This window comes from Xiphias gladius, chromosome 7, assembly GCF_016859285.1.
Source record: "Xiphias gladius isolate SHS-SW01 ecotype Sanya breed wild chromosome 7, ASM1685928v1, whole genome shotgun sequence".
Lineage (NCBI taxonomy): Eukaryota > Metazoa > Chordata > Actinopteri > Istiophoriformes > Xiphiidae > Xiphias > Xiphias gladius.
The window spans coordinates 25,375,731-25,401,611 of NC_053406.1; the positions used below are offsets into that span (position 1 = coordinate 25,375,731).

Sequence of the window (25,881 nt, forward strand, 5' to 3'; positions counted from 1 at the left end):
TTCTTTTTCTGTCTTTAATATGTTTCTTGTTTAAGGAACTTAAGGTCATTAGACTGGTGTTAGTTGATGACAAACCTAAGAAATAATGCTCTTTGTAATTGCAGTCTCAGATGTGCAATCAGTATTGTAACACGGAAACAGTCAAAATAACCGGCGTTGTTATTTCTGTTTCAGACTCTGACATAGACCAAGAGGACAGCCATGTTTTCAGTCAGACCAGAGATCCAGCCGTAAGTAAACACAGACCTCCTCCTCATGTTTCCAGAATGTGTGAAAATAAAAAATAAAAAAAACAAGCCATGGTAATACATAAGCTAAAGCCTTAGTAAGACCCAGAGCAAGCAGGCGTCGTGTTAGAAACGAAAGATCAGAGGCATTAAAAAAACATAGTAGTGACGAGATGATCAACATGACAAACCACAACAACAACTTACATCAGTATTCACCAAGAAAGAGATGGTACGTGTTTTATTTCCGTCTTCTCAATCCCTTTTAAAGGCACCATTTCTCCTGCACACAGTAATAACACGCTGCACATAAACTCAGCGGTGCCAATTCTTTTATTGGATGCAGTTTAATGACTGAAAGGAGTGTCAACAGATCTTACTGTTTGTTTTGCTGCACAACAACATACTTTGCTGAGGCCGTTATGGTGCCCTGATCTCATATGTTTAAGAGAAGCGCATTATTACACTTTATGAAGAGAGCTGTGTGTTATTTTTGATGGCGTACCTGTGATTCATCAACAGGGAATCAAATCATCCCAGCCTTATGTTTTCGTGTGTATGTGTGCAAATGGGCGTGTTTGCATGTAACTGTGACCAAGCAAGTGAGATTATCACAGTGTGCATATTTTTATTCATTTACACACAGCGACTGATACGACCACCGTGTGTAAGAAAGGACTAAAAACAGGAAGAGATATTTGGCAAGAAAAACAAAACAATCTTAATGGGTAACTTTCTGTTTCAAAATGGAATAATTATAGCATATATTTTAGGAACTGAGCTCGCAATCTGCACCGGAAATCTGTTGTTGGTGCTGTTGTCGGAGGTCACAGCAGTCTGACAACAGGTGAAGTGTTAGAACAGGATGTTTTTACAAGATTAACTGTGAGAGTTTATGAAGCAAGTAGAGGGACGAGATATGGGAGGATGGGTCATGATATTTTTCCTCCAGAAAGAAGGTAAGAGGTAAAAGAACCTGAAGCTGGTTTGGTTTGATTTAGTCCAACCACATTATTCCAGTGGAGAATAAAACATAAATATTACGCATAAAAACACACGATAATACTGGAACAACAGGTAAGGTTATGGAGGATCTATATTCAGATTTAAAGAAATAAACATTTAATCAGGAGACAAATGCCAAATTTCCCCCCAGTTTCCCATGTTACTGCCTCTGTGTTCTGACTGAAGTTCAGTTGTCAATAACGGTTTTAGATATTTTTTTTTTAGATTTGCCATGATCACATCCTCAAGTTAAGCGGAGGGTAGTAGCAACACATGAGCAGCATTCAGAGCAGCTCAGAGTCTGACAAACCCACAGCTTGTATTTCCTTTTTTTTGTAATCCTGCAGAGAAAGCTGCCTGAGCCTCACATGCACACTGAATATAAAACCTGCGCGCCCATGGCTTCCCAGTACAACCAGTTTTCCTCTGCTGAGCAGCTTTACTGGAGCAGTCGAGAATGTCAGTAGTTGGCAAATTAAACTGAGAAAATTCATATCACAAACCTCGTGTTTCTTAGATTTATCTCCCACAGGAGTCTCCCACAGGCTGCAGTGCACATATAACCTTATAGTTGAGTTAAAGGGTAAAACCGCACTACAAGCTGCTGCTGCATGGACCTTTTCAAAGTGACTTAACACTGTCTTCCACTCTGTGGGCAGGTAAAAGACAAGAGGCGGTCGCCCCCCTCTAACAGGTCCCCCACCGCCCCACAACGCAACCCTCACCACAGCGGCTCCACAGACGAACAGGAGAGCCCCGAGAGAGTGGTGAGACACACACACTCACACACACACGCGCACACACACACACACACACACTGCAATGCATACACAACCTACCTGCATTAACATACTGCTAGTACACAAAAAACACATACATGAGGAACTTATTTGTACATTTTAATATTTTATACTTACAGGCCTCGCCAGGGATGTTACAGTGTCTGGATAAAGGTGTTTAGAAATACAGTGGTGAAGAAAAAGAATAAAATGAGCCCACAAAATTTAAGGCATCGTGATTTTTTTTTTTTAAAAAGGGGAATTAACAGTGCTGCTGATTGTTAAAGTTAAAAGTCTTAGCTATAAACCAAAACACAGAAGCTACACTAAATCAAGAGTGCACATTTTTCTTGGTTATGCTGTAAATCCTTTTTGTTGTTCTTCTCTATTTTAGCCACGCTGGTGTGGCTGTATAGATAGTAACAATGCTCAGTCCACCCGTTTGGTCAAGCTTGAGATATCTTAGCAACTCTGAGATGGATTGACATCAAACTTAGTACATACATTCATGGAACGCAGAGGATGACCCCTACTGAGTTTGGTGATCCCCTGATTTTTGATCTAGTGCCATCATCAAGTCAAAATTTCAACTTGTCCAGTAGTTTGGTTTGTGACTAAATATCGGTAAAACAAATGACATCCCCATCGGCCTCAGCTTTGCTTTGTGCTTAGGACTAGTCATCAAATGTTAGCACGCTAACACACTTAACTCAGATTGTGAAAATGGTAAAAATGATACCTATATACGATACCTGCATCAGGATGTTGACTATGTCATTTTGGGCATGTTAGCATGCTGACGGTACCTTCGAGCTCAAAGCGCCGCTGTGCCTAAGTACAGCCTCACGGAGCTGCTGGCATGGCTGCACGTTCTTAGGCCGCATTCAAACTGAAAAAAGCCGTGTTTTAAACAGCCAAGGGGGGTGCAGTTAAGGGGCCATGTTGTTTTATGGTGAGACATGAAATATGATCCAGGAAACCCAGTTGGATGAATGAGTTTATGAGTTTATGTGACGCCGAAACACAGCACCGTGGCTTGTCTCAATATTCTCATCTAACTCTCTGCTAGAAGGCAAATATGCGTATTTCCTAAAATGTTGAACTGCTCCTTAAACTGGGAGAAAACAAACCAACAAGAATTTTTCAGTTAGGTTTACCTCACAGGTATCTGCACCATCCTTGTGTTTATTTTAACCGAGGAAAGTCCCTGCAACACTGACCTCAGGGCCCCTTGAAGCTCCAGTCACAGACAGAAAAGACCATAATGTTGCCTTTTTTTATGTTACTCAGATATATTTGGAAAAAAGGACGCAGCATTGTGACTGACCTCCTGACTCAAGCAGCCACCAGGCCCATACAAACCGGATCACAATGGTCCAGGCCTGATCTGCTGAGGTCATTGTCCGCCACATAAACAACCTTTCATTTTTCCCAGCTCAGCACAGATGCCAGTCGTGGCCTTTTCATGCTGCAGCAGCAGGTGACCACCAGCTGCTGGACGCGAAGTGGACAATAAAAAACATCTGAATGTGGCAGAACTAAAACCCAGCCGCAGGTGTCAGGGACTCTGTAAACCCTGACCCACATTTGTGGACTAAAAAGTAGCACGTTAGCAACTTTAAGAGTTTTAGTGAAAAACAAACGGTGAGATCTGCTGGTTTCAAAGAGGTGCGTCAGCTAACATGCTGTATGGAGGTTAACTGGTTTCCATGCTGGAAGAACAACAGCTGAAGGCTTCACTCAACAGCAAGAAAGACCACAGTTACACAAAAACATTACAATGACGCATCTTTGGAAAAACTAACAATTTACAAACTCCCCAAATATATATCCGCCTACACACATAAAGAATCTGCAGTTAATACTGTGAAACTATTGAATATATAGTTGCCTGAATGTCATAACTTCTTCTGTTAGCTTCAAATTATATGTTATGAATATTAAATATATTTAATTTAAAAAATGCAAAAGGTTTACAGAGAATACTGATTAACCTTTTTTAACTGTTGTAGCACCACGTTGTAAATTGACTTTTGACAATTCAGTTGTCAGATTTTAGCTTTCTCTTTTGTGTAATCTTCAAATTAAAAGTAAACAAGTCATTACGTTAACATAGGTATCTTACAACGGTGGGAAATTCATCAACTTAATGAACATTGCACTTTTAAGTGAAAATTGTAATTACATTAATGTGTTTTCCACGGAAAGTCAAATTTAATTAATCAAAAGTTTAATTTAATTAGTTAAAGGTTAATAATAATAATAACCATAATGAGGGCAAACCAACGTCCCTCGGTGAGAATTAAGTTAATTAGTCAGTCAATCAAATCACAAAAGAAAAGAGCAGACAGTTAAAATATTTAAAACACATTTAAAAAGAGGACGGAAGTCAAATAATAAACACTAGCAATTTAAAATATAATAATATAAAAGTGATATTAACTTGAACTACAACAGGAATTATAATTACAATAACCACTTTCATCATCGTAATTCTTAAAATTATAATCCTCTAAGATTTAGCAGTAGTGTACATAACCGAGAAATAGCAGCAGAGTTGTGATAACAGGTTCTAGGTTAAAGCAACAGACCCCACATGTATTATTGGTAATACCATTTAAACAGCACATAGTTTGGTTGTGTTGTTCTTCCCGCATCACGAGATCCACCCGCAGCGCAGACCATGTCATCTTGTGTTATCTGTGTTGTCTCCAGGTGCAGAAGGAGAAGCTTCATGCAGAGCTGAAACAGGTGTTGAGTCAGAAGAGAAGTCACCTGAGAGAGTCGACCTGCCAACTGGCCCAACCAGAGATGGACTCAGATCCCACAGAGGAACAGCCAGTAAGACGGAGTCTGGATTAACACTGTTCGTGTGACTTTACAGGCTGAAATTACCTTTGTTTGCACCTGTGGTTATATATTTATTCACCACAGGACATTCATGTTAAAAGGATATAAATGAGAGTGCACACTTGAACACAAAGTCACCCCAATGGTTGATAAAGTACATGATTCACTTTTTCTTTTATGACTCATCTACAAGTTATTTCCTTTGTGCTTTGAAAAGTGGATGTAGTCCAAGAACAGTGCGACCTTTCATCCATGACAGTTTAATGGATAAAATGGATTTAGAAGTGAAGTGTGAAGTGACAAATAACTGTACAGTAAATTCCGCACTCACTGAAGCAAGTGAAACAAGATATAAAACAGCACCAACCCCCTTGTGCATTGAAAACTATTTTCAGTCTACTCTCTGTTGTTCTGACAGTGGCAAAATGTCACTTTGCAGGCTGGTGGCTCCAAATGTTACTGATTTCAGCAGCCGCAGAATCACTGCTTTTTCTCCCGTGTTTTAAATTCAGCACTTATTATTTAGACAAGCAGGGTTAAATCTCCAGTGCAGTGTTCCTGTTGTTTTAGATCGGGCCCTCTTTTCTATCATAGCTCTGCTTTGTAATGCAGATTAATGAGACCAGTGAATTTATACGTTAGAATATGGCCTAAAAGTTTTAATCTGTCATTTAAAACAATGCGCGTTTGGAGACGACATGTTCTGCAACATGGAAATGCTGTCCGAGTTGTCTGGTAACATTTATCCTTGACTGATAATACCATTAAATTACATAATATATTTTGTTCAAGTTATACTGGTCAGCTGATGACTTGTTAGTCTGCTACAACATGTGGAAAATTAAGGGTTTTACCTTTAACTAATGAATGGTCATAGCTACAGCTATGACCATTTCTGTAACTCAGCCTGAGATAAAAGTAAACACAATTAATAATGAGGCCAAAACCACACGGCCAAATCTTGTTCTTGGTATTAAAAGTTGTCTGTGTGTGTTTCAGAGTGTGGAGGAAGCCTCTAAGTCCGTGGAAATCGTGGTGGAGACGGAGGCGGAGGCTGGAGCCAGCGGCTACAGTGTGACTGGTGGAGGAGAACGAGGGATCTTTGTTAAAGACGTCCTCAAAGACTCTCCAGCTGCCAAACATCTCAGTCTGCAGCAAGGTGCCTGCAATCACATCTGATTCATTTAGGGAACATGCTCCTCACAAAATGCTTTTAGATGAACATATTCGAAAGAGGAAATCAAATTTAAACGTGCACTGCAAACTCTAAGCTATAGTGAGTGTGTCTCCCGGGTTTGTTCATCAGTATAGTATTGTTGGATATTCAGTACCATTTTTAACCCTAAAAAACATCTCAAGAATTATATTAAGGAAGGACAAACCTTAAAATTGGAACATTAAAATTGGAAATAAAAAATGTTTTTTGGAAATTTACATTCACTCATTTGACAGACACTTTTATCCAAAGCGACTTTCAAGTGGGGCAACTTTAGGGGTTAGTGTCTTGCCCAAAGAAACTTCGGCATGCGGAAAGCAGGAGTGGGGGATCCAACCACCAAACATGCGAGCAGGGGACAACCCGCTCGAGCCACCTGAGCCACCGCCACCCAAATTTGAAGCTATTGAATAGAAAAACAGAAGCTTCTCTCATATTTCACGCTACCACTTTATGATAAGGCACCATTTATAAAGGTTTTGTAAGCTGTAATTAAGGGCTTTATTAAAGAGTTAATAAATAATTTATAATTGCTTTATATATCAGTTATAAGCTTTCAACAAGAACAACTTTTGGGTCGTCATGTTGTGAAAAATCCTGCCATCATCACCTGCACTTATATATGTTAAGACATCATTTAAAAAACAAAAAGATAATCCTCACGATAATCCATCAAGTCTCCAGTTGTAAATGTTAATAAGCTGTTTAAAAATCTATTTTGGTCCGGATATCCTGTAACACTCTACCTGAAGGTATGTGGTCAAAATGTAAACAAATTTAGGCTTTGAAAAGCTTAAGTTGTAGCCCACAGCGTCACTCACCGAATCCGTGCCAGCATTAAACTTCATGTTTCTTGTTTTGGCGTTAGATCTTTTCAGACAGTTCATTACAACTTTACAAGTGAAGACTTTTAACCTTTAATGTAACATTATCCGACAGACTGTGTGGAAAATTCCTTTAATGATACAGACATTCAAACTCCCATCTCCTAAATAAAAATTAATAATTGGGCTGTCCTTACGACGGGCAGGTTCTAGGCTCTGTGATTGGGCTACTTTCTGTCAGTCAGATCTGGCAACACTAATTGGCGCTAGCAGCTAATGCTAACAGTCCATCTACATACAGTGTATCATGCATCAAAATGTTAGGTCACTCCTGCTTTAAGTATCCAGACGCTGATGCTACCAGTGTGCGTCTGTGCTGCCATATGAACCATTAATTATGTGCCATTTTATAGACTCTGATAAAGAGAGAGATACAAAAGAAAATATGCAGGGGGGAAGGAAAAATGTGTGAAAAAAGACTCACACACACACACTACTTTTATTTTGTGAACACTACGGACAACATTTCAACAACAACAGGGCCCCCCAGGTAAAGGTGAAGATGTGAAGTGGTTCTTACACTGGACTCATTACCTCATAATGTTTTCTGTGTGAAGGTGACCAGCTGCTGAGTGCCAAGGTCTACTTCGACAATGTCAAGTATGAAGATGCTCTGAAGATCCTTCAGTGTGCGGAGCCGTATAAGGTCAGCTTCCAACTGAAGAGGACCATCCCTGGAGCAGAGGTCAGCGTGCGGCCTCGAGTTCCCAGTGTAGAGGTCAAAGGTCCCAGAGCAAAGATGGCCAAAATGGTAATCAATTATATATTGTATATATGTGTTATCGCTCACCTAAATTGTGCAGTTTTAAATAAAGTAGCACTTTCAATTATAATCCGACTTTGGTAAATACCTAGCCCAAACACTTTTATAGGGGTTTTGTTACAACTTTCAAATTAACTTGTAACTTAAATTATGGGTCCAATGTTTATAAATAATGTAAAAATTGGGTAAAATCTTATAGAGCCTCAAATTAGATTTAAAACTCATTTGTAGTTTCCATACACTTTCAGCTGTTAAATTGTTCAACAACAGATAGTACCATACTCAAATTGCAAACATCAAACATCATTGGATGACCCTCTTGTTTATCATGTGTGTCTGTGTATATTTTAGAGTGTAAAAGGCAGCAAGCCGTTCAAGGCCAAGAAGAAAAGAGGTGGTCGTTTTGGTCTGAAGAGGCTGAAAGAAAAGCGGAGAGAGGAGCTGGTGATAGAGGGAACACCCCCCAGGCTGGAGATGAGTGACGTGGACGTGGAGTTTTCTCTCCCAAAATTCAAACAGAGGAGGAGTGCGAAGGTCGAAGCAGAAGGAGCTGGAGGAGCAGCAGCCGCAGCAAAGGCGAAGAGGAGGATCAGGTTGGCCTTGTTTGTGTTCTTTTGTGTTTCTTTTTCCAATTTGAAATGGTCACATTTACAGCATGTGAAGAGATTTGTTGAGGAACACTACGACAGTAGTTCTGAGGAACAGTGTAATACAATACTGTTACAGGCTGTATTTTTGAGACATCAAATGATTAAAGTAAACATTACTTTTTTGGCTATTTTACAAGGTTGTTTTCTTTTTCTGTCTTTCCTTTCTATACAATTTTCTCCCAGGTTCCCCCATATGAAAGCAAAGGGAGGAAAAGTGGAAACAGGACAACTTGAGGGACAGGTGAATATTTCTCCATCTGAGATACCTGGAGCTAAAGTGAAAACCAAACAGAAAGGACACACGTTTGGACTCACCTTTCCTAAGACCAAACACACAAAGTCAGGCACAGCTTTGGAAACTGGATCTGTGGAGCTCAAGCCGCCAGGTGTGAACATCCAGCCGCCATCAGTGGAGTTCAGTTTGTCTGGTGATAAAGACATGGATGTGGAGAAGGGAGGGCTCAAGTTTAACGCACCTGATGTGGAGTTTGCACTCCCTTCGGGAAAAGCTGAGGCATCTTTACCCACTGTGAAGGGAAAGGCAGAAATGAAAGCTCCTAAAATTGACATCAAAGGAGGAGTTGATGCAGCTGAGGGAAAAGCTGATGTAGACATAGGCAAAGGAGATGTAAAGCTCAGAATACCAAAGATGAAACTACCAAAAGTTAGACTCTCACGCCATTCAGATGAAATAGATGGTGACATCAAGGTAAAAGCTGAAGGGGTGAAACTGCCTCATGCTAACATAACACCTCCAAAAGTAGAAATCAAAGGAGGTGGGGAAATTGGTCTCCCCGAAGCAAATATGAGAAAACCAAAGATGGAGGGAGCTCTCTCAGGAAAAGCTGCATCTCTTCAAATGCCCTCTGTTGATATTTCTTTACCAAAACCGAAGGGAAAGTCTAGCGTGGACATCTCACTCCCAGAGTCTGAAGGAGCCGGGAAGACCACAATCAAAATGCCTGTCATTGACATCTCAATACCTGATGTTGATTTGGAATTGGATACCGGACGGAAAATTCCTGATGAGGTGGAAGGCACTTTTAAAGGGCCCAAAATCTCCATGCCAAAGGTTGATGTCTCATTACCAAAGATAGGATCACCCAATGTGGATATTGAATGTCCAGACGGTGGAGGGAAAATTAGTCTACCTTCCGTTGATATCTCTCTCCCGAAGGTGAAAACAGAGGGTGGGGATGTGGATATGGACTATTATGTTGGTGGTGATGGGAAATTCATTATGCCTGATTTTGACATATCTCTGCCAAAAATTACATCACCTGAAGGAGAAGTAAATATAAAAGGACAAGAGGTAGTGGAAGGCATCAAGTTGCCCAAAGTAGACTTGACCCTTCCTAAAGGCAAAGCAGGAATGACTGATATTGAAGGAGAAGGAAAATTTAAGTTACCATCACTTGACATCTCCCTCCCTAAAATGAACACAGGTGAGGTGGAAGTCGACCTGGAAGGCCATGAATGGAAAGGAGGTAAATCTGAAATGGCCATACCTGACGTTTCTCTGCCCAAAGGCAAAATGCAGGGAGACATTGAAGTAGAAGGGCATGTTGGGAAAGGAGGAAAATTCAAAGTGCCTACCTTTGATGTGTCTTTACCAAAACTAAAAAAACCAGAGGGTCATGTGAACATAGAGGGGCCAGAGTTTGAGGGTGGAGGTAAGACCCAGATACCCTCTTTTGATATATCTCTGCCAAAAGTAAAGATGGGGGGTGACACTGGAGAGAAGCTCAAAATGCCCTCACTGGATGTGACACTCCCTAAGATGGGGACACCCGGGGCTGAGGTTGACTTGCAAGGACCTGATATTAAAGGAGGGAAAGTGGAAGTGCCCTCAGTAGACATTTCTTTACCAAAAGGTAAATTCAAGGGTGAGGTTGATGTAGAGGGAAAAGGAGGCAAGTTTAAAATGCCTTCATATAATATAACTCTTCCAAAAATGAAGTCATCTGAGGGAGAGGTTGTTTTGGAAGGACCTAAAATCAAAGGTGGAAAGGACAAGATGCCTACTGCTGATATACCCGTTCCCCAAGGAAACCTAGAGGGAGATTTGAACATTGATGGTGGTGAAGTAAAAGGAGGCAAATCCAGCATGCCCTCTGTAGACATTTCTCTCCCAAAAATGAAGCTACCTGAAGGAGATGTGAAGCTAGAATGCCCTGAACTTCCAAATGTTGACTTTTCACTGCCCAAGGCAAACTTAGAGGGCAACATGGAGCTCGAGGGTAGTGGTGGTAGCGGAGCCAAGTTCAAGATGCCAACTTTTGACATCTCACTCCCAAAGATAAAAACCAAGGAGGTAGATCTTGAACTTGAGGGACCTGAGGTCAAAGGAGGAGTAAAGTTCAACATGCCATCACCGGACATCTCTCTTCCTACAATGAAATCAGCAGAGGGGGAGGTAAAAATCGAAGGTCCTGAAACCACAGGAGGAAAGTTCCCGATGACTTCTTTACATGTGTCACTACCAAAGATCAAATCACAGGGAAGTGACATTGAAGGTCCTGAGTTTAAGGTTAAGTCACCAAAGGCAGATGTAGACCTAAAGGGAAGTGAGATTAAAGGAGGGAAAATTAACATGCCTACAACTGATATCTCTCTTCCAAAAGGAAAAGCAGAAGGTAAGATAGATATTGAAGGACCCTCAGGAATAGGAGGCAAGTTTAAAATGCCTACATTTGATGTATCCCTACCAAAGATGAAGATGCCTGAGGGAAATATTGGCCTTGAGGGACCCTCAGTTGATATCTCTATTCCAAAAGGAAAATCAGAGGGTGGCATTGAGGCTAAAAGTAAAGGAGGACATTTTCATATGCCCTCAATTGATCTTTCTCTCCCTAAAATAAAATCAAAGCGAGGTGACATCAACATGGAGGGATCAAAAATCAAACGTGGGGATATTAAAACGCCAACTATTGATATCTCACCCCCTCAAGGAACATTAGAGGGTGATATCACTGTCGAAGGTGAAGGAAAAGGAGGCAAATTCAGCCTGCCTTCTGTAAACATCACCCTCCCTGCAGTAAAATTCCCTGAAGGAGATGTGAATGTTCAAGGTCCGAAAGTCAGAGGTGGGAAGTTTGAAATGCCAAAATTCAACATCTTGCTTCCTAAAGGTAAAGCAAAGGGGGACATTGATATTGACATTCGCTCGGGAAAAGATGGGAATATTGAAATACCGTCCTATGATATTGGAGTTTCTAAAGGAAAAGTCAAAGGTGACATAAATGTTGAAGGTCCTGAAGGAAAAGGGGGGAAGATAAAAATGCCAAAATTTGACATTTCATTACCAAAGGTAAATTTTCCTGAAGGTGATGTCAAACTAAAAGGGTCTGACATCAAGGGCAGGAAGATTGAGATGCCAGACATTGATATTTCCCTCCCCAAAGGGAAAGCAGAAGGAGAAATTGAAGGACATGCTGGAAAAGGAGACAAGTTCCATATGCCCTCTATTGATATCTCTCTACCTAAAATGAAAGCTAAGGGACCAGAGATCAACATAGAAGGTCCTGAACTTAAGGGAGGAAAAATCAACATGCCAGACATCGACCTTTCACTTCCAAAAGGAAAGGCTGACGCTGACCTCAGTATTGAGGGTCCTGAGGTAAAGGGAGGCAAATTGAAAATGCCCAAATTTGACGTTTCACTGCCAAAGATGAACATGCCAGAGGGAAATTTGGAAATGACAACAGCTGATATTTCACTCCCAAAAGGAACAGCAGAGGCAGATGATGACATTGAGGGACATGGTGGTAAAGGAGCCAAGTTTCACATGCCCTCAATTGATATCCATCTTCCTAAAATAAAAACAAAGGGAGTTGATGTTGATATTGAAGGACCTGAACTTAAAGGTGACTTTTCACTTCCAGAGGGAAAATTTGAGAGTGACCTAAATGTTGAAGGCCCTGAGGTAAAAGGGGGTAAAATTAAAATGCCAAAATTTGATGTCTCATTGCCAAAAGTCAATCTCCCAGAGGGTGATGTCAAGATAAAGGGCCCAGACATCAAGGGAGGGAAGATTGAGATGCCAGACATTGATATTTCACTTCCCAAGGGAAAAGCAGGAGGAGAAATTGAAATTGAAGGACATGCTGGCAAAGGGGGCAAGTTCCATATGCCCTCTATTGATATCTCTCTTCCTAAAATGAAAGCTAAGGGACCAGATATAAATGTTAAAGGCCCTGAAGTTAAAGGAGGAAAGCTAAACATGCCATCACTTGATGTTTCTGTGCCCAAAATAAAATCTCCTGATGTAGATGTCAGCCTTGACAGTCCTGATCTTAAAGGAGGAAAGGTCAGCATCCCAACTATTGACATTTCACTTCCCAAAGGAAAAGTTGAGGGTGACATGAATGTTGAAGCCCATGAGGTGAAAGGGGGGAAATTCAAAATGCCCAAATTTGATGTTTCTTTACCAAAAGTGAGTCTCCCAAAGGTTGATGCCAATGTGGAAGGACCAGACATGAAAGGAACAATTGAAATGCCAACTGTTGATATTTCACTTCCAAAAGGAAAAGTTGAGGGTGACATAAATGTTGAAGGCCCTGAGGTGAAAGGGGGGAAATTCAAAATGCCCAAATTTGATGTTTCTTTACCAAAAGTGAGTCTCCCAAAGGTCGATGCCAATGTGGAAGGACCAGACATGAAAGGAACAATCGAAATGCCATCTGTTGATATTTCACTTCCAAAAGGAAAAGTTGAGGGTGACATGAATGTTGAAGGCCCTGAGGTGAAAGGGGGGAAATTCAAGATGCCCAAATTTGATGTTTCTTTACCAAAAGTGAGTCTCCCAAAGATTGATGCCAATGTGGAAGCACCAGACATGAAAGGAAAAATTGAAATGCCAACTGTTGATATTTCAATTCCCAAAGGGAAGCCAGATGTGGATATTGACATTGATGGGCAAAGTGGAAAACGAGGCAAGTTTCACATGCCCTCAGTTAATATATCTCTTCCTAAAATTAAAGCAAAGGGAGTTGATGTTGATATTCAAGGACCTGAAGTCAAAAGTGACATGTCAATCCCTAAAATTAAGTCTCCAGAGGTAGATATCAGCCTTGAGGGTCCTGATGTTAAAGGAGGAAAGTTTAACATGCCAACTGTTGACATTTCACTCCCCAAAGGAAAAGTTGAGGGTGGCCTTGATGTCAAGGGCCCTGAGGTGAAGGGGGGTAAGTTTAAAATGCCAAAATTTGATGTGTCTCTACCAAAAGTGAGTCTTCCAGAAGGTGATGTCAAACTAAAAGGCCCAGACATCAAGGGAGGGAAGATTGAGATGCCAGACATTGATATTTCACTTCCCAAAGGGAAAGCAGAAGGAGAATTTGAAGGACATGCTGGAAAAGGAGGAAAGTTCCATATGCCCTCTATTGATATCTCTCTTCCTAAAATGAAAGCTAAGGGACCAGAGATCAACATAGAAGGTCCTGAACTTAAGGGAGGAAAAATCAACATGCCAGACATCGACCTTTCACTTCCAAAAGGAAAGGCTGACGCTGACCTCAGTATTGAGGGTCCTGAGGTAAAAGGAGGCAAATTGAAAATGCCCAAATTTGACGTTTCACTTCCAAAGATGAACATGCCAGAGGGAAATTTGGAAATGACAACAGCTGATATTTCACTCCCAAAAGGAACAGTAAAGGCCGATGTTGACATTGAGGGACATGGTGGTAGAGGAGCTAAGTTTCACATGCCCTCAGTTAATATCCATCTTCCCAAAATAAAAACAAAAGTAGTTGATGTTGAACTTGAAGGACCTGAACTTAAAGGTGACTTTTCACTTCCAGAAGGAAAATTTGAGAGTGACCTAAATGTTGAAGGCTATGAGGTAAAAGGGGGAAAAATTAAAATGCCAAAATTTGATGTCTCATTGCCAAAAGTCAATCTCCCAGAGGGTGATGTAAAAATAAAAGGCCCAGACATCAAGGGAGGGAAGATTGAGATGCCAGACATTGATATTTCACTTCCCAAGGGAAAAGCAGGAGGAGAAATTGAAATTGAAGGACATGCTGGCAAAGGGGGCAAGTTCCACATGCCCTCTATTGATATCTCTCTTCCTAAAATGAAAGCTAAGGGACCAGATATAAATGTTAAAGGCCCTGAAGTTAAAGGAAGAAAGCTAAACATGCCATCACTTGATGTTTCTGTGCCCAAAATAAAATCTCCTGATGTAGATGTCAGCCTTGACAGTCCTGATCTTAAAGGAGGAAAGGTCAGCATCCCAACTATTGACATTTCACTTCCCAAAGGAAAAGTTGAGGGTGACATGAATGTTGAAGCCCATGAGGTGAAAGGGGGGAAATTCAAAATGCCCAAATTTGATGTTTCTTTACCAAAAGTGAGTCTCCCGAAGGTCGATGCCAATGTGGAAGGACCAGACATGAAAGGAACAATTGAAATGCCAACTGTTGATATTTCACTTCCGAAAGGAAAAGTTGAGGGTGACATAAATGTTGAAGGCCCTGAGGTGAAAGGGGGGAAATTCAAAATGCCCAAATTTGATGTTTCTTTACCAAAAGTGAGTCTCCCAAAGGTCGATGCCAATGTGGAAGGACCAGACATGAAAGGAACAATTGAAATGCCATCTGTTGATATTTCACTTCCAAAAGGAAAAGTTGAGGGTGACATGAATGTTGAAGGCCCTGAGGTCAAAGGGGGGAAATTCAAGATGCCCAAATTTGATGTTTCTTTACCAAAAGTGAGTCTCCCAAAGATTGATGCCAATGTGGAAGCACCAGACATGAAAGGAAAAATTGAAATGCCAACTGTTGATATTTCAATTCCCAAAGGAAAGGCAGATGTAGATATTGACATTGATGGGCAAAGTGGTAAAGGAGGCAAGTTTCACATGCCCTCAGTTAATATATCTCTTCCTAAAATTAAAGCAAAGGGAGTTGATGTTGATATTCAAGGACCTGAAGTCAAAAGTGACATGTCAATCCCTAAAATTAAGTCTCCAGAGGTAGATATCAGCCTTGAGGGTCCTGATGTTAAAGGAGGAAAGTTTAACATACCAACTGCTGACATTTCACTCCCCAAAGGAAAAGTTGAGGGTGGCCTTGATGTCAAGGGCCCTGAGGTGAAGGGGGGTAAGTTTAAAATGCCAAAATTTGATGTGTCTCTACCAAAAGTGAGTCTTCCAGAAGGTGATGTCAAACTAAAAGGCCCAGACATCGAGGGAGGGAAGATTGAGATGCCAGACATTGATATATCACTTCCCAAAGGGAAAGCAGAAGGAGAAATTGAAGGACATGCTGGAAAAGGAGGCAAGTTCCATATGCCCTCTATTGATATCTCTCTACCTAAAATGAAAGCTAAGGGACCAGAGATCAACATAGAAGGTCCTGAACTTAAGGGAGGAAAAATCAACATGCCAGACATCGACCTTTCACTTCCAAAAGGAAAGGCTGACGCTGACCTCAGTATTGAGGGTCCTGAGGTAAAAGGAGGCAAATTGAAAATGCCCAAATTTGACGTTTCACTTCCAAAGATGAACATGCCAGAGGGCAGTGTCAAAGTGGAGGGGCCGGAGATGAAAGGAGGAAATATGCCAGCAATGCCAACTGTTGACATATCAGTTCCAGTGGGGAAAGTGGAGGGAGATATCAATATTGAAGGACCATCTGGAAAGGGAAAGTTTGAAGTACCAAAAGTTGACTTATATGGTAAGAAAGGTGGTGGGCTCCACATGCCTACTCTTGACATAAATCTCCCCAAATTTGACCTCAGCTTCTCCTCTGGTCTAAAAGACAAAAGCCTCAAAGTGGACAGCAGTTGTCCTGATGCATCAGGGGATTTGGAGATGTTTGGTCTCAAAGGAGATATTAAACCAGCCAAGTTGAAAGTTAAAGTTCCAGACACTGAAATAGGTGGTGTAGAAGGTCCAGGTGCATCCCTCAAACTTCCTTCGGTCAAACTACCTACAGTTGACATTGCAGCTCCAAAGGTGGATTTAGACTTTGGCCTCACAAAACCTAAAGGTGACGATGTGGAAGTGGAGCTTCTGAAAGCAGAGGGAGGCAGGCCTTCTTCGGGGGGCAGCTTTGATTTACCTGATGTCTCCCTCAAAGTCCCCAGTTTTTCTTTTCCCAGGTTTGGTGGAAAGTCCAAGAGTGGTGATTTGGAGATATCAGGACAAGCCCCCAAGGGAGATGTTTCCCTCAGCCCACCACATGTGGAAGGAGAGATTAGGGAACCATCAGTAGAGTTTGACCGGGATGGAAAAGTCAAGATGAAAAAACCTAAAATCAAAATGCCCTCATTTGGAATATCCAAAAAGGATTCAGATGCATCCGTGTCTTGTCCTGATGTAGATGTTAAAGTGAAAAAGGGAAAAATTGACATTCCAAAACCAGAAATTGATGTTGAGAGACCAGACAATAAATCAAAGTACAAAGTGAAATTCCCCAAGTTTAAGATATCGTCACCAAAAGGTCAACTGCCAGAGGGAGAGTTTGATGCTAAACTGGAGGCAGATGTGGAAGGGAAAGGTGGCTTCCATGCACCTGACATCACTATCAAACTACCAAAGTTCTCCATGCCAGGATTTGGATCAAAAGAAAAAGATTTAGGTAAGACAAAGGGTGAGCTTGAAGCTAAGGCCAAGGTCAAGATGCCCTCTGTTGAGCTGTCACTACCAGCAGCTAAAACACCAGAGACTGAAGTTCTTCTCCCCAAAGCAGAAGTTGATGTCTCAGAGGCTGATATCAAAGGTTATGAGGGAAACCTTAAAATTCCCAAAATGCCAACTATTGATGTTTCCATTCCCAAAATAGATCTGGATGTATCCCTGCCGAAAAGAAAGTTCCAAAAGATTGAAGGACCAGAGGTGGAAATAAAAGGAACTAATGGAAAATTTGAAATGCCTCACATGACAATGCCATCAATAGATGTGTCCCTTCCCAAAGGGAAATTTGGAGATCTTGATGCACCAGACATTGAAATAGATGGCGATGGTAAATTTAAGATTCCTGATCTCAAAATGCCCAGTGTTGACATGACGTTGCCAAAAACAAAAACTGGACAAATTGACACTCCGGATCTTGATGTAGAAAGGGGGGGGGGCAAATTCAGAATGCCTGGTATGAAAATGCCGAACTTTGACATATCTCTGCCCAAAGGAAAGACCGGTAAATTAGAAGGACCAGATCTTGAAATTGAGGGAGGGGGAAAGTTGAAGATGACACACGTCAAAATGCCACATGTTGACATTAACCTGCCAAAAGTGAAAACTGCCGAGGTTGATACACCAGATTTGGATGTGGGTGAGGGAGGAGGAGCGAAATTCACAATCCCCCATTTTAATATGCCTTCAGTTGATATTTCACTCCCAAAAGCAAAGATTGACAGCCCAGAAGATGAAATTGCGGGAGGTACAGAAGGAAAGTTCAAAATGCCTCACATGAAAATGCCCAATATCAACATCTCTCTTCCAAAGGGAAAACTCAAAGGCATTGAAACACCTGGAATAGAAAGGGAGGGACAAGGAGAAGGAAAATTCAAATTTACTCACATGAAAAGGCCAGATGTTGATATCTCATTGTCCAAAGGAAAGATTGAAGGCCCAGATGTTGAAATGAGAGGAGATGGAGAAGGAGGAAAATTCAAAATGCCTCACATGAAAATGCCAGATTTTGACATCTCTCTGCCCAAAGGAAAGATTGAAGGTCCAGAGGTGGAGCTAAAAGGGGAAGGTGGAAAATTCCAGATGCCAACTCTGAGCATGCCCTCTGTTGATATTTCACTTCCTAAAGGAAAGGTTGAAGGTCCAGATGTTGAGATGGAGAGAGGAACAGGGGGAAGGTTCAATAGACCTCATTGGAAAATGCCAAATGTTAGTATCTCTCTGCCCAAAGGACAAATTGAAGGTCCAGATGTTGAAGTGAAGGGAGATGGTGGAGGAAAATTCAAGATGCCTCATATGAAAATGCCAGATGTTGACATCTCTCTGCCTAAAGGAAAAGTAGAAGGTCCAGAGATGGAGTTTAAAGGAGAAGGTGGGAAATTTAAGATACCTCACATCAGTATGCCCTCTTTCGATATTCCACTGTCTAAGGGAAAATTCGAAGGTCCAGAAGTTGAGATCGAGGGAGATGGAGGAGGAAAATTCAAAACACCTCATGTGAAAATGCCAGATGTTGATGTCTCTTTGCCCAAAGGAAAGATTGAAGGTCCAGAAGTGGAGATGAAAGGGGAGTGTGGAAAATTCAAGATGCCACATCTAAGCATGCCCTCTGTTGATATTTCACTGCCTAAAGGAAAAATCCATGGTCCAGAAGTTGAGATCGAGGGAGATGGAGGAGGAAAATTCAAAACTCCTGATGTGAAAATGCCAGATGTTGATATCTCACTGCCCAAAGGGAAGATTGAAGGACCAGAAGTGGAGATGAAAGCGGAAGGTGGAAAATTCAAGATGCCACATCTCAGCATGCCCTCTGTTGATATTTCACTGCCTAAAGGAAAACTCCAAGGTCCAGAAGTTGAGATTGAGGGAGATGCAGGTGGAAAATTCAAAATGCCTCATGTAAAAATGCCAGATGTTGACATCTCGCTGCACAAAGGAAAAAGTGGTAAAATTGAAGGAGCAGAGCTTGAGATTGAGGGAGGGGGAGGCAAATCTATAATGCCACAAATGACAATGCCCTCAGTAAACATTTCACAGCCAAAAGGAAAGACTGAAGGTACCAAACTTGAAATTAAAAGTGAGGCGGGAAAGTTCAAGATGCCAAAAGTTGACATATCTCTTCCCAAAGGAAAATCTTCAATTGAAGGTCCAGAGATGGAGATTAAGGGAGATGGAGGACAGTTCAAGATGGCTAATGTGAACATATCTTTCCCTAAAGGAAAAGCAAATATTGACACACCAGAGGAGAGAGTGGAGGCAGAAGGGGGTACCATCAAGCTTCCACATATCAAGATGCCAAAAGTTGATATTTCACTTCCTAAAGGTAAAAGTAAAGATACTGAGGCATTTGCTGTAGAAAGTGAAGTCACAGGAGGAAAGTTCAAGGGTCCAGATGTTAAACTTCCAAAGGGGGATATATCAGTGCCGAAAGGTACATCATGTGAAGCGGAGATCAACTTACCAACCATTGAGGCAGGAGGAAAAATTAAAGTGCCAATAGTCACATCGCCAGATCTAGATATCAGTGTGACACCTAGTAAACCTAAACAAGAAACAGAGGCTCATGGGGAAGCTGATTTGCATATTGAGGGAGAGCACAAAGGTCTGAAACTTAAGATGCCAACAATAGATATTAAAGGTCCAAAAGGTGACTTGGAGCTTGATATAGGACTTCATAGAGGAGAGGGCAAGAAGGACAGGAAAAAAGTTGAACTACCTGACTTGGATCTCAACACAGCAGGAACCAGCAGCAAAGTAAAGGGGCCTAAAGTCAAAGGTACAAAATTCAAGATTGGAATGCCAAAAAAGAAAACTGGGAGAGATGTAACAGCAGAAGCGCAAACATGCAAAAACGGTGACGATGAGGAGCTAGGTGGTCAAGTCAAACACAGTTGCAAGGTTAAAGAAAGATTTGAGTATGAAGTTGAAGTTGAAACTCACAATGGACATAAAGAGGACAAAGATTGTATTAACATGACAGCGCAAGAGGTTACATTACCAGGTGTTAGTCTGAAAACCAAACTAGGCTCAGCCAACCTAAAAGCAGGCCCCAGGATCCCCGATATAGAGTTTGATATTGGAACATCACAATATGAAGATGATGTTAAAACAGAAAAAGGCAAGAAGATCAAAATCCCTAAGTTTGGTGTCCCATTACCCTCCATTTCCTCTCCCGAGGGAAGAATCTATGGGCCAGAAATTCAGTATGAGGGCCCTAAAATGCCCAAAGTAAAGAAAGCTGTTTTTGTCTTGGTAGATCCTCCCCAAATAGATGAACCTGTTCCATGCACAGGTCTCCTAGAAGAGGAGACAACAGCTGAGGCTGAAACAGGAGACATCAAAGTGAAATTGCCCAAAATCAAAATGAAGCCAAACTTTGGTAAGTCCAAAGATAAATCAGCTCCTGTGAGCACAGAGAGAGCGGGGGAGGGAGAGCACAAGTCAAAGGGAGGGAAGATTAAAATGCCCAAAGTGTCATTTTCTCCTGGCAAATCGGGGTCATTTGATGTCACTCTCAAGGGAGAAGGTTCAAGTTCAAGTCTCAACGGTGAAAAAGATGCAAGTCCTCAGAAGGGCTCCAAGGACGATAAAGGGACATACAGTAGTAAAATCAAACTTCCAAAGGTGGAGGTCACCAGTCCATATGGCAAGATGGCTGCTGGGGCAGACACAGAAACGAGTGTGAAACTGGGAAAGGGTGCATCAACAGCAGAAGCGGAGGGAGATGCTAAAGGGCTTGAAGAAATTTCAGGCAAGATGTCCTTCGCAGGTTTCAGTGAGGAGTCTTCAAAAGATGTGGTGTCATCTCATGCCAGAACAGATATGCTGGACAGGGACAGCTCAGAGTCTCCTGCTGGTTCTACCATGGAGTTCAACTCAACAAAGGTCCAGGCTTGGAGTGAGGTGGAGAGCAAAAGCAAAGAGTCTGAAGAAAGAGAGTCTTCCCCCTGGTTCAAGGTCCCTAAGTTGACCCTGAAGCCACACTCCACAGGTAAGGATAAAGGAAACTTCAAACTGTGATAACAGGATATTTGAAAAATTAGACACGGATGCTGATAGTATCCAAGTCAAACATGTATTATCAAGCACTCGAGGACTAAATGACTTGGTTCCTTTTTTACAAAGAATATTCTGAACTCTCGTTATCCATAGTATAGGTTTATTTTAATCTTTTTTTTTTAAAGGAAAGTCATATAAAAGTCACTTTACTAGTCATGATTAGTATTACTCACCCTGTGTTATGTTTTCTTTGGCTCTGGTGGAGCTTTGTCAAGTACCAAAATAATAACCAGGGTTATCTCTGCTTAGGCTCAGAGAATACAGATTCTTAACAGTGCACTACATTACAAACTAGGAGAGTAGAGTTTGAAAGATGTGGACATTCCCTGCCTGGCAAACACCTGCTATTCAGTTGCATTATAAGAAGTGTGGGGTCCATATTAAGGACTAATAGTTAATATATCTCTGCAAAATTGATTTATTCCTTTGTGGAAGTGCCCCCCCAACATAAGAAAGTAAGAAAACATTAGAAAAAGAAAAGTAAGAAAACGAGCTCCGCTGTCTCTGCAGTGTGTCATGGAGGGGATGGGATGATAAGCGGCATAGTTAAAGGATGAGGTGAACTGTTGTACAGTGTAATGACAGCAGAGCTTAGCAGTTAGTAAGAAAACGAGCTCCGCTGTCTCTGCAGTGTGTCATGGAGGGGATGGGATGGATTATCCATGATGGAGAGCAGTTTATTCAGTGACCTCCTGCTCCTCACTGACTCAAACGTCTCCAGGTTCTGACCAATGATGGTCCCAGCCTTGTGGTTGAGTTTATTGATACTGCAGGTGTCTCTGGCACAGATGCTGCTCCCCTCAGCAGACCTCAGCACAGTAGATGGCACTCACTACCACAGACTGGTAAATGGTCTCCAGTATCTTGATGCATACATTTAAAGATCTGGGCTTCCTCAGAAAGTAGAGTCTGCTCATCCCCTTCGTGTAAACAGTGTTTGTCCTCCAGTCCAGTCTGCTGTTCAAATGGACACCCAAGTACTTGTAGTTGTATATATTATAGTCACTGGAGTACTCCTTTTAAAAAAGAAAGTAAATGATTGTACAAATCTTCCAGATTTAGCAGTAATGTTCATATTATGTATAAACTTTGTATGTGTTGTACTTTTCTACCAGCATTCTATCATTATTTCACTAGACTGCCATAAAATCTAGTGTAATATGCATTGCATTATAGATAATTTACTTCATTATAGATAAAGGCTATTACCTTTAATGGTTTTGTTTTTATTCTATAAATTATTAATAGATCATCTCCTGTTTTGTCTCTTCTACAAAAGACTAAGTTTCTTTCCCTTTTCCTCTCTTGCATGCCTCTGTCTTGATTTCTCCACCTATCCCACTCTTCCTGCTTTCTTTCCTCTACTTTTCTGTCCTTGTTTCCTCTCCTCCTCCACCAGGCTTCCTCCAGATAACCCCAGAGGGTTCCCCTCAGGCCCAGCGGAAGGGAGAGGTGGGAGGTGAGGTTGACGTCTTGGGATCCTTCTGCCTCCACACCTCAGGGCTTGACTTCACCACCCAGGAACTGTCGGAAGAGCACCAAGTCTCCTCAACCGAGGAGGGAACTGTCACCTTGGTGACCAAGACCACCAGAATCACCCAGCGCATGGTTACCACGGAAACGCGAACAGGTGAATCTTCGACAACCCCGACAACAACTCCACAGGTGTCAAACTTCAACTACTGAGGATGCTGAATTGATATCTTAAATGTCTTTTAATTTTTTTGTTTTTCTTTGGTGAGGTTGCAGTGTTCTTGTAAGCTAAGCCTGCAACATGGCAAACCTCTCTTAAGGAAAAGTCTTTATTTTATATTTTAATAGGTAAAGTATGAATGTGATGAAAAGCAATGACATTTCATCAACCACCAATATCGTCATTATTACAGTAACAGAGTAATATATACTTCCTTTTTTTTCATTTTAAATGTGACTATTTTTCGTTACTGTTCTTTGAGTTTTGTTAGTTTAGTCCTAATTATCTATCAGAATTTGTTTGGTTTTAAAGGTTTCACTCTAAATGTAAACATGTCAGATTGCTTCATTATTTATTGTTGTTTGTGTGTACAAAATGTGCTGGAATGAGTCATTCACTCACATCAGCATCATGGATTTGACCATGAGTTTCTGATTAGTTCAAAATAATTCATTTTGAACCACTACAGTACAGGCCAGAGTAATATTTATGTAAATACAACTATATAATTGCTTTTTTGAAGCAGTAGCCCTTCAATCCGAAATGTAATTATTTTCATATTCACCAGAGTCAGGAGTAGAAATTATATTTTTTTGACCTTATAACCTATTTTGTTTGTCTTGAAGGAAAAGTGTGAGCTTTTTGAGATTATGGCCAATTCTCATTTTCTGCCATAGTTTTATATTTTGAGCATTTAGCTGGTGCTGTTACCCAGAGATAGTCACAGTGAGTGAGCTGGACACTCTGGACTCTATCTGCTGTGGGGATCTAACCTGTGACCACTTGGTTACAGGTTGTTCTCAAACATTTAGGCCAAACCTGCTGCTAATATATCTTATATTGTGTTTTTATTGTTCACTGCCACAAAAAGACACCACTGTATATCTTGTGACTGAGGCTTTGGCTTCAAGATACACCCGACTGATGCTGATGTTTTGAAACTCAGCTATTAACTGTGTTGAGGTGCAAAACATCGACAGCAAGCCGGAAGGAAATTTGGTGATTTATGGGTGCTGTTGGGCGCTTTAACAAAATAACTGAGAGGAGTTTTAAAGGTAAAACCGTAACCCCGTTTTCTCTCGACCAGTGAATAATCGCCGTCTGGGATGGGGTTCAAGGCATGTTTTCCTTTTGATTAAAATGTCTTCAGTAACCTGACATTCTTCTGTTTCTTATATGAATATTTCTGAAGATGTTACAGAATAACTTACAGATGTTAAAATGATTAATGAGAGATAAGAGAGAGAGAGAAAGTTTAATTTAATTTTATTAAGTGCCTTTACCCCTTAATTTTCAAAAAGTGTTTCCTCCATTTAAAATATAAATTGTTTTGAAATGCAGGGAGAAAAGCCTTGTGCTGTCTTTTATTTTATATTTCATAAGGTTCATTCCCAAATGCAGTACTTACCATTTAAAAAAAAAAAAAAAAAACAGCTACTGTAATGTACAGTTAAAACTTACTTTTGATAAGCGATGATTTTATACACTACTCATAGCCATTTACTTGCAAAATAAGATGCAAAAATCAGATTTTTAAAAAAACATTTAGCTATTATTCAAGTGGATGTGAAGCATTTGAGAATGAACACTTTTCACTTTACTTGGTTTACTTTACTTGGTTGGTAGAAGGAATGAAATGGTGTGATAAAATGCATGAAGAAGTGACAAACTGACAAATCCACTCCCACATTTTTTTACATTAACAACTTTTAACACTATGCCTGTTTTGCAGGTGAGAAATAGATTTTTAAAAGCTGGGGCGAGAGTAGTGACATTTCAAGGTAACACGCACTGAGTAGTATCTATGTGTATAGAGATTTTTACTTTTCTGGTTTAATCAAGTCTTCAAATTTCTTTTAGACTATAAGGGTTTCAATGCCAAGTGTTTTTGTCAAAGCTGCATTGGAAAGAATGTTGGTTAAGATGTTATATCAATAAAATAAAATTCACATAAAATGGTTTAAATGATTGTTCAGTGGTGTCCTGATCCTCACAGTGAATTACTTGTAAAAGCTGTCAGCTTATTGGTGTTCCCTTAAGTTTTCCGTGTAAGTCCACCCAAAGTCTATCAGCCTGAATGTTCATCCACCTATCATCTACCCACATATCCATTGCAGGGAGCTGGAGCCTGTAGCAACTCACGCAGGGAAAAAGCGTACATCCACCGATGAATTCACATTTAGTAGAAAACACACAGTGGTATGGAAACACTTTTACGCCAGGAAAAGAAAGAAATGTGTTTGATTTAAATAAAAATACTGATGGTAACTCAGAAGTATCAAATTAAAATTTGTCATCATTTATTTTTAAAATCTCGTACCTGTTAGTTACTATCATAATTTTGACTCAACTCAACTGTCTCATAATTGCCTTAAGGGTTTTTAGTTTTTAGTTTTTTTTAATCATGTGTAACGTTTCATCTTTTTATCTTTTCCTGGCAGAAATGGGCTTTCATACGGTGGCCTTAGTGAATGGGGCCCACGTTAGAGGCCTGTTTGTGTACCATTTATCCAGTTGTCTTCTCTGAGCAGAGTGTGATAAACAACATGCTCATGTCCACCATCAAACATTTACTTTGTCATTGTGAAACGCCACCGGGCAGAGCCAGAGATCAAATGAATGGTTCAGCGAAAACAAATATCGTGCCAAACATTACACTGCTTTTTGTAATTAATTGGTTATCTGGAAAGGTCAACGGGCTTGTTACAGCTTAAATATACAGCTATATGTTAGTTTGAAACACTGGCTGGATTTAAAAGCCACTGTCAAACTACTATACACTACATTCCTGCAAGAAAAAAACCCAACTTTTATCCACATACAAAAGTCTCAGTCCATTTTAATGTTTTTCCTCATCAAATTGGGATCATACTGTTTCTTTAGTTTACACATGTCACATGGTGGCAATTTTAAAAAAAAGGAAAAAAGGAATTATAAAATGCCATATATTATATGGCCTTTTAAAATTTAACTGTCAAAATCACTGTCAACTGTTGTAATTTTTGCATCTATAAATTGTGGAGCCATGCAATGACGGATTGTTAGCAGAAAGTAGTGTACATGCCATGGACATGACATTTTTCTCGTGGGATTTTCACGCACAACAGTCTCTAGAAT

General features: G+C 40.7%; 1 protein-coding gene across 5 annotated transcripts in view; it reads left to right on the forward strand.

Moving 5' to 3' along the window:
- The window catches only part of prx (periaxin), a 45,706-nt gene extending 21,495 nt beyond the window's left edge, over positions 1-24,211 (forward strand). For 4 of the 5 annotated variants that reach the window (XM_040129956.1, XM_040129958.1, XM_040129955.1 and 1 more), the window contains 8 exons: positions 175-230; positions 1,892-1,999; positions 4,727-4,852; positions 5,861-6,020; positions 7,519-7,712; positions 8,076-8,317; positions 8,558-21,003; positions 22,471-24,211. In XM_040129956.1, coding sequence (XP_039985890.1) covers positions 175-230; positions 1,892-1,999; positions 4,727-4,852; positions 5,861-6,020; positions 7,519-7,712; positions 8,076-8,317; positions 8,558-21,003; positions 22,471-22,757 — 13,619 coding nt within the window. In that variant the 3' untranslated portion in view covers positions 22,758-24,211. The remainder of the gene's footprint in view (positions 1-174; positions 231-1,891; positions 2,000-4,726; positions 4,853-5,860; positions 6,021-7,518; positions 7,713-8,075; positions 8,318-8,557; positions 21,004-22,470) is intronic. The other variant, XM_040129959.1, reaches the window with a different exon arrangement.
- The last annotated feature ends 1,670 nt before the right edge of the window (positions 24,212-25,881 follow it).